General features: G+C 45.0%; 1 protein-coding gene across 2 annotated transcripts; it reads right to left on the reverse strand.

Annotated features, from left to right (window-relative positions):
- Positions 1 to 4,672: 4,672 nt before the first annotated feature.
- On the reverse strand, positions 4,673 to 9,497 carry LOC109772890 (uncharacterized). 2 transcript variants are annotated; one of them, XM_020331592.4, is made up of 8 exons: positions 9,261 to 9,497; positions 8,567 to 8,722; positions 7,758 to 7,986; positions 7,609 to 7,673; positions 6,410 to 6,454; positions 5,980 to 6,104; positions 5,573 to 5,681; positions 4,673 to 5,128 (listed from the first exon to the last, which is right to left on the reverse strand). In XM_020331592.4, the coding sequence occupies exons 2-8, from the start codon at positions 8,714 to 8,716 to the stop codon at positions 5,090 to 5,092; spliced, it is 762 nt and encodes a 253-aa protein (XP_020187181.1). In that variant the 5' UTR covers positions 8,717 to 8,722; positions 9,261 to 9,497; the 3' UTR covers positions 4,673 to 5,089. The 2 variants fall into 2 exon arrangements, with proteins under 2 accessions (XP_020187181.1, XP_020187180.1); XM_020331591.4 differs by having other exon boundaries at positions 7,609 to 7,685.
- Positions 9,498 to 9,716: the final 219 nt, after the last annotated feature.

Raw genomic sequence — 9,716 nt, forward strand, 5'->3', positions numbered from 1 at the left:
GAGAGGCTCCCATCGGAGTGGAACTTTTGGCGAAAAATCCATTTGCCAGAAACAATATTTGTATTAGGAGGACGAGGAACAAGTTGCCAGGTGTTGTTTTGAAGTAAAGCATTATATTCTTCTTGCATGGCAGCGGCCCAATTGGGATCAAGTAGAGCAGTTTTGTAATTCTTTGGAAGAGAAGTGAGAGATACGGAGGTATGAAGGTTTAGGCGGTCTTGGGGTTGATGAAATCCTGATTTGGCCCTAGTACGCATGCGATGATCATTAATCGGGGCTGCTGTAGGAATAGCACGAGGGGGTAAGGTGGGTACTGGTGAGTCCGGCGCAGCGGAAGAGTCGGACGAAGGAGTAGGGCTGGGTGGTGGAGTGGGAGCAGGACTGGGTGGTGGAGTGGGAGTAGGGGCCGGGGGTGTTGGGGAGGGAGCAGGGGCCGGGGGTGTTGGGGACGTCTCGGGTGGGGTGAGTGTATGGTTGGGATTGGCTATGGTGGGTGTCAATGGTGGTGGTGATAAGTTGTGTTCGGCAGGTAGGGGAGTATATAGTTGGAAAGGACGGGGAGAGGGGGTGTTTGCGGAGCTAGGGGTGTTGGATGGTGTAGTAGTGCGTTGTGAGAAAGGAAAAATGTGCTCAGCAAACGTGACATGACGAGAGACATGAACGTGTCCGGTGTGAAGGTCGAGACAGCGATAGCCTTTGTGCTCGTCAGAGAAGCCGAGAAAAGCACATGGGATAGAGCGTGGTGACAATTTATTTGCAGAAGTGGCGTAGGCATTGGGAAAACAGAGACAGCCGAAAACACGAACCGCGAAGTAGTCGGGGTGGGAAAGAAAGAGGGAATAATAGGGAGTAGTGTTGGGTTTATTTTTAGAAGGTCGAATATTTAGAAGAAAGGTGGCCATGTGTAGGGCTTCAGCCCAAAACTTGGGAGGCATAGATGATTGAATGAGGAGAGTGCGAACTATATCATTGAGGGTGCGAAGAGAGCGTTCTGCTTTACCATTTTGAGGGGATGTGTAGGGACATGAGAACCTAAGCAGGATGCCATGTTGTAAGAAGAAAGTACGATTTTTAATGTTATCAAACTCGCGACCATTGTCACATTGGATAAAGCGAATTGGGAGGAAGAAGTGAACAGACACATAGCGTTGAAAATTAAGGAAAAGAGAATGGACCTTGGATTTGTTGCGTAGAGGAAAAGTCCAGATAAAGTGAGTGAAATCATCTAGGATAACAAGGTAGTATTTAAAACCCGAAACACTTGCAATGGGAGAGGTCCATAAATCACAATGTATTAGTTCAAAGGGATAAGTGCTACAAGAACTAGAGGAACTAAAGGGAAGACGCACATGTTTGCCTAATTGACAAGACTCGCAAAACACAGAATTATGAGAGTCCCTATTACATGGATGGTAAATTCACTAAGCATAGAAGCTAAGAAGGCGGGGTTGGGATGGCCCAAGCGACGATGCCAGAGATCGACGGAGGCCAGCATGGATGTTGGAGGGGTGGCGGCAGGAACTCCATTAAGAGAATAAAGATCACCGGAGCTATTGAAGCGAGCGATCTCGGCCTTGGTCAGGTAATCCTTCACAGATAAACCAAAAGGGTCAAATTCAGCCGAAACTAGATTGTCGCAAGTAAATTGGCGAACAGAGATAAGATTTTTAATGAGGGCGGGTGCAACTAGAACATCGCGAAGTAAAAGAGGTTTGGTGGAAGAGGGAAGTTGAGCCTGACCAACACAATATATAGGAATAGATGATCCATCTCCAAGGATAATGGAAGGGAAAGGAGATTTAGTGCAAGAAGATAACCAATTACTAGATGCAGACATATGACTAGAGGCCCCTGAATCAAAGATCTAATCCGTACCTGAGTTTCCTTGTGCAGCAAAGTTATTCATGGCCTGGAGAAAGGCAGCTTGATCCCAGCTCGGCGTCGCAGGTGAGGGTGGTGTCGGAAGCAGTGCCGGCGGATACGATGGTGAAGGCAGTAGGGCCGGCTGGGGAGTGTAGTAGGCATTGGCCGGCTGTGGTGGGGGTGGCGTCGGGAGCAGGGCCGGCTGAGGTGTGTAGTAGGCGCCGCCGTCAGTGGTGTAATGACCATAAGGAGCATACGTCGGGGCGGCGTGATAGGCATTGGCCGGCTGTCGGGGGTTGAGAACTCCGGGAGCACCAGTAGGCGGCCGAAGGCCGGGTTGCCAGGCACCTGAGTATGCCGGCGGAGCACCGAGGGTGGACGGAGCGGACCAGGGCATGGGCCATGCTTGAACAAGCCCCGTCCAAGGATCATGAGGAGGCCGCCATGCAACCGCATATGGAGCACTGGTGGGTGGTGCAGGACTCGGTGCTGGTGATGTCGTAGGCGGAACCGAACGAGTCGACGGCGGCCTGTAGATAGGGTTTTTGCCGCGGTAGTTCGGCCTAGGACGCCAGGGCGGTTGAACAGATGACGATGCGGACGGCCCGGCGGCAGGAGCCGGCCTGGAAGGCGGCGCTGGTGTAGACGACAGAGGAGGATGAGCCGCAACATGAAAGACCTTGGGGCGAGAGTCCTTGCGAGCTTGTGTTTCCGCCGCGAGTTGTAGCAAGGAACGAACTTCAGCGAAGGTAGGAGGGGGCCGTATCATCGGTATGAACGAGGCTTGCTTGTCAAAGTCTTCGCTGAGGCCGACGACGACGATATTGATTAGCTGTGAGTCGCTAACTGTATCGCCGAGTTCGCGGAGCTCATCACCAATGGTCTTAACGCGCTGGCAGAACAGGTTCACCGGGGCGTCTCCTTGCACCATATTGCGAAGCTCGGTGTGGAGAGCGTTTTTCCGAGCGTCGGTGTTGCTTTGAAAGAGCTGACGGAGGGAGTGCCAGATGTTGGCAGCGGTGGCGCCGTCGTGATCGAGCATGATGAAGATCTCGGTGGTGATGCGGGTGTAGAACCACTGGACGATCGCGAGATCGTCTTTCAACCATTGCGGATCGTCGGGGCGGGGAACACAGTTGGCGGCGACATGCGAGCGCAGGTTGCAGCGGTCGAGGTGGAGATCGAAGAGATGTCTCCAATGATAGTAGTTGTGGGCGGCGAGATCAAAAACTATGGGGATGTAGGGGCTGACGTCGGAGATTGTGTCAGCAAAAGATATTGGTGCGGCGAGGATGGGTGCAGGGTAATTTTGTGGAGCTATGGTGAGGGCCGAGAGAGAAGCGGCCGCGGCGTTGGCAGCCTTGGCGATGAGTGCGGCCCGGCGCTCGAAGTAGCCGGGCGGCGGTGGCGTTGGCGGAGCCATACCCTAAACCCTGGAACCGGTATCTGATACCATGAAAGCTGAATAAAACTGTTGCTTATTGATGATTTGGTGCGGCATACAAGAGTATATAAGAGGGTACAAACCGACTTGGGATAGGGGTACAAAACTAACTTGGACTAGAAGTCGTATACCATAATGACTACTCTAACAGTAGGCATGCCACAAATGGGAATCTTCGTGACCATGTGAGCAGGAGGCTAGTAGTAGTGGTACTACTCCTAGTCCTAGTAGAGAGATGTACATCGATGCATGCATGCTAGCCTGTCTTCCTCTTCTTTCTCTCCACCGACCGCAAGCAGACATAAGAGCAAGTATAATAAGATAACATAGGCTTTTGGAACGGGGAGAAAGTGAGTTTTTAGAAACATAGATGGCCAGATGGGCAAGCTCCAATGGAAATGGTGTCAGCTCTTTTGGGGCTCTCAAGGATAAGGGCACTACTGTGAGAGAGGCTTTAAGCTCATGGAATTGGAGGAGGGGTTTACGAAGGATTAACTCTGCTGTCGTGATGGATTCCTTCATATCTCTGTGGACGAGGACTGATGAGATTACATGGAAGATTGCTGCCAATGAGATGTACATGGCCAAGTCTGCATATGGAGTGCAGTTTCTTTCATGCATCCCCAAGCCGCACCTTGACAAAGTTTGAAGCATAAAGACGGAGATGAAAATTAACTTTTTCATTTGGACACTAATCTAGAACAGACTATGGATTTCTGATGGACTGAGAAGAAGAGATTGGGACCATCCAGATACTTGCTCTAGCTGCGAGGGACCATTGAATCCTTATCAACCCTTAAGTTAAGGACCTTGATAAGTGTCAAATGCTAGGTACAAGCACGTGGCAACTCTGAACGTTCGAGGGCAAGTTTAGTTATCCGAGGATGGCAATTTTAGTTGGCAAGCATAACAATTTTCATGCTTTAGTTTATTTTTGACAGAAACTTGTGTCACTGGATTTGCTATCTTTGCGTGACTGGAATTGCCATCGAAAAATGTCAGTACCGGAGTGCCACGCACCTGAAGTGTGTCACTTATCATTGAGGTAAGTTAACTACTCCGCACATCAACCCAAAAAAAATACTAATCCGTATATATCCAGCAAAAATATCTAGTCCGAGCTAGGCCAATGAGCTTAGAATTTTTGTACTATGTGGCCACCAATTATGAACTCGCCATATTTTACTGCCTACTATGGTTGTTGCGTGTGTGGAATTTTATTCCGGTGAACGTCACGCTTGTCCCCTTTTGTCCAACATACTTATATGTCCATTTAATATACGGATGGAAGGATTACCTTGTAGGAGTAGCCTTGAGTAGCTAAGAAGAGAGTCCCATCAGGTTGGTTCAGAAGTCAAAATACAGAAAATCTTAACTACCCAGGTCCGGTTCCATCAGAGCTCTATTCATCCAAGCATGGAAAAAGACAATACTCAGGCAACCCAGAGGAAGCATGCCAACGGTCACCACTACCCTTTTTCTTTTTTGAGGGAATAGGTCACGACTACACACAATCTACAGTATGGTGCAATACAGAAAGGCGCCAAGCTTGAAACCCGTGGGAAATACATTACTCCAAGTCACATAACAGCTAAAGTGCTAAACTCAACACGAGCATCTGCCTTCTTTATTTTGCTGGCGATGCAACAGAAGCTCCAGTTCATCTTATACGATAACTAAAGACTACATCCAGTTTGCCTCTTTCGCGGCCTGCCTGCGTAAGTGACAGCGTTTCTGAAGCATGTTGACATTGGACGTCGGGTGAATCTACGGTCTTCGCTGTCACGACCCAAAAACCTCCTTGTTGCAAACGGGGCATACCTGTCAACGCAGCACAATGAATTGAACTAAGCTGATCAGAAGTCAAACATCTCAAGAGAAAGAAAACAGCGAAGGAAAACGGTCATACTGTCGACAGCAAGCATTACAGGACATCCACTCCCCTATCATTAACAATTAGGTGAGCTGTTTCTTCCAGCACCATCATTTGCTCTAAACTATATCTACAACATTTCTAGCCATAAAATCCCTTCCTATCAGGACGAAGAATAAACTGCACTTGCCATACATTGATACATATCAGGAAGTACACAAAGGATTCTGAGCTAACGTCTGACTGAATTTAACAATGAATAAAGATCCAAGAAACAATTATATGGCAAGTAGGAATCTGGTCATGTTCACAGAAAACTACAACAACCCCTAGAAGTTCCTGTGGAAGCAATACGCATCAATGACAAAAGCTGCAAAGGCAAGGTAGCTTACCTTGTTGATCTTCAACCATTTGGCAACACAAGTTCGATGGTACTGATGCTGACAGGGCAATGTAGTCAGCTTATCGCGGTTCTTGTAAGCCATACAGCATATCACACATCTGTTTGTTTAAACATTAACAGAAGAGGACATTTAAATTGTTTGCTACTTAAAATATGGATTGATATGAGCATATACAGCATACATAGAAAATAGTACTCCACCATAGGAATATCACATGCTGGCACAATGTCATATGATGAACCTTAAGATTACAAAGATACTACTCAATAGATTAATCAGTGAAGCAGGTTCTTGGGGTAAAATGGTGAGTGACTTGTGCATAGCTGTCCATGACAATTATGCACAAATTTATATCACAAGTTCAACAAAAAAGTGAACGAGGCTTGAGGACATACTCATCATGTTTTTCCTTTCTTGAGAATATCCCAACTTTGTATGTTGAAGACTTAAGGAGAGCTATCACATCTTCTGGCAACCCTTTACTTTCAGTCCCAATAGTTTCCCCTAATTGTTGTAGTTCCTGTAATACACAAGTGATTCAAAAATTGAAGTAAGAGGTATATCATGTAGCATCCCATTTTTATGTATATAGAACATTGCTTAACAGATGTCGAAACAAACTGATGTGTATTTTATTTTTTCGTACTACTTACTATAAACAAGAAAATATCTATACAATTGTTATCCACGATTCACATCAAAGGCTACAAGGGTCCTTTCAGATATAATATATCAGGGAACCAAAAATTAACTGGTAGTGAGGCACAACCCTTGATGGAACATTAGGGAATATACTGGTCACACAAAGCACTTGATGCTACACACCTCATAAGTCATATTATCAGGATCAACTTCATCCTCCGTTAATACCTGCAGTGGCAAGATAGAGGAAAACACATATTAAATTAAATACAACTAGCAGGTGCCCCAAATATTTGCGTCGCTAGATTTTCAATATGGTGTTATACTCTTACATGCCTTAATTTTCACGGCCTTCAGCACACAACATTGATGATCATAATTCATATGAATACACATTATACAACTGTAAATGTAGTATTACGAAAAAAATATCCGCGCAAAATGATACTCGTTCCTTCCATTTTATGCAAGGCCAATTAATCTTTTCTCAAGTTAAAATTATTTAAATTTGACCAAGATTGTACGAAAAATATATCCGCATCTACAACACCCAATGAATATATTATGAAAACATACTTCATAATAATTATGGTGATATTGATTTGGTATTGTAGATGCTGATATTTTTCTATAAACTTGTCAAACTTAAACAGGTCTGATTTGAGACAAGACTAGTTGGCCATGTATATATGGAAGGAGGAGGTATTATTTTTACTTGACAATGTAAATATTATTTTTTATGTATACCCAGAGTTAGAAAAGTTTTACTGCATGTATTCTAGGATGTCATTTGTGTAAGAACGAAGCGTGTTGAGGGTCGTAGGTTCCCTAGTTGTATTTTATTTTTATTCCACGTTTTAGTTTTACGTTGAATTCACATATAAATCAGATAAATATAACTATTTTACTTTTTATTCCAGACTTTATGCGTAGATAGATCTATGTTTTTCTCCACTAATAAAGTTGTACAGCTAAAGTAAACTAATGCAAAGTTGAAAATTGCCACCACATCTGTCTTGCCGAGCCAGAGGCCACACAAATATGATTTACCTTAGTCATGATCCGTGTGAAGCATATACAAAGCAAAAAGATTTCTCATTTGATTATTTCATGACATCAGCCAATACAACCCCGATACGATCTGAAATACTTCTTGCCAAGTCGGACATTAACTTTAATGTTTGGATGCAAACACATGTGCGCATGTAGCTTTGATGTTAGATTTTAAATCTCCTCCGTTATAATTAGGACCCAACATATATTAACGAACCAAATAATTTAGCCTATTTGGAATAACAAGGTGGCTTTATCTTCATTGTTTTAGTTATATAATAGATTATTCGAAGCAAATCTGTAGAATCAAAGCTGTCGAAAGTAAATACCTGAGAAGATCTGCTCACAGAAGTATTGCCATTGTTGGATGTTGAAGAACTTACGGGCTTTCTTCCTAAACAGGTGTCTTAACAACATTTAAAAGTCGTACCATATTGAGTTGCAAGATATAGAAGAGTACCAGCAGATAACTAATCACCTTCTTTTCTCTTCTTGTCATCTATCGTTGCCCTAGCAATTTGGTCCTCCATCGCCTGCAAGTCTCTAGCTAAAGCTTCATCGACAGCTAGCTGTGACTCATAATTTGCGCCTCTTGTTAATCTTCGCCCACTCGATTTTTGTGGATGGCCACAACTAGAACCAGGATCTGAATGAGTCCTGGATAAACCACTTCCATCATTTCCTTGGATTAATTGATACACTATTTCCTGAACAGAGGGTGACAATAGGCAAATTAATGAGAATGTTCTGTCATATTTTGTACTACGCTGTTTGTGCTACAAACAAGAAAAGCATATCAATTACGCCTAAACACTTTAAATGAAGATTCCACATATTTGGTCATTTGGTGAACCAATAACCCATTTGGATCTGGCGACAAACAATTAGTTTGTAATTTTGCAGTGTAAATGTCATGAAAAGCTTTGGCCCTTGGATCATAAATGTCATGAAAGATGAATCATTTTTATGGTGTGTGATTTAAGATAACTACATAAGTACAAATATGATCCGCTAGAAATGGTCTACATCATATTACTACACCTGGTCAAGCTTGACATAAAAAAATGAACAGCTTTGGCCCTTGGATAGAAAAACATTTGGTTGAGATTACTATGCACAAGACAACAGAAAACTGCAGCATCATACCCTCCCCAACGGACAAATGTCTAGGATAGAATATCTGACTGAGGTTTCTAATGCAAACTAACAGGAGCAACGACAACAACACGCAGACTAGGACACGATGGACACAGCCAAATAAGATGCGGACAGGGAACGGCATGAAACCTGATCTTGAAGAACTTGTGCAAGATCAACATCATCTTCAAAGAAGCATCCCCCGAAATTCTCTTCAATTGCATATGGCAAGGGGGCATCCATATAGTACACAACCGCTTCCTTCTTCCCTGTTGTATCATGTAGCACCTCCATGCTCATGAGAACCTGACAAGGGAACAGGTAGAACATTACCGGATCATGCTAGATTTGCGCAAGCAGAAAACGCTGCTAATCATACTATAGCCACTTAGTGTTGCATCTTATTGTCAGACCCACAATCATTGTTCTACCAACTGAATAACAAGGAATTTACTAGTGTACTTTCAGACATCACATTATCTCAGGGTTCTCGGCAGTCGACTGTTACAGCAAGTGAAACCCCCTTGCATCTTGAAATGATAATTGAAACCCTTTTGCTGGGGGGAAATCCGGAGCAACCGTAATTAACATCACCGACACTAGTATACTAAACTACAGGAAAGCAGTGCCTGAGTTTGAATCCATCCTCGAGAGACAGGCGGACAGACAAGCCATGGGCAGCAATCGATGCCATAATGCCTCGGATCTAAAGAACTAGGATCTCTCCCCCACCAGCCACAGATCAAGCGCCTGACAACCATTTCTTTGCCAGAAAAAATGGACATTTTCATCCGCGAAACGAAACAGAACCAGCGAATCTGCAGGAGTGGAAGTAGAAGCTCACCTAGGAACGAACCGGGGAATGGGGGATTTCGGAGGATGCGAGGGGGGCTGCCGAATGAGAGGGGAGGATCGACGGGCGGTCCGGGAGCCGCCTTGCTCGGTCCCCTTTTCGCCTCCGGGCTTCGCTGTGTGGAGCGCACAGCTGATATCATAGTCGGGGGAGAGAGAATCAAATCATGGTGGTCTCTCGGTAGAGCGGCTGGGAGGGGACGCGTGCGCATGGCATGGGCCACCCTGCAGGCTACAGCATAGAAAAAAAATTATATGCGGCCATCATTACCGGAAGCAGGCGTGACGTCAGCGGCTGCCAGCACCTTTGAAGAGTCGGATTTTTTCTTTCGAGGGGTTGAAGGGATCGGATTAGCGGCAAACCCTATTCGGCGCTGCAGGCGCCGGTTAAGGGAAATTTTCCTAACCAGCTCCTGCAGCCGCGTTAGCTGGGCCGGCCCATTTATCT

The sequence above is a fragment of the Aegilops tauschii genome, chromosome 2 (genome assembly GCF_002575655.3).
Source record: "Aegilops tauschii subsp. strangulata cultivar AL8/78 chromosome 2, Aet v6.0, whole genome shotgun sequence".
NCBI classification, from domain to species: domain Eukaryota; kingdom Viridiplantae; phylum Streptophyta; class Magnoliopsida; order Poales; family Poaceae; genus Aegilops; species Aegilops tauschii.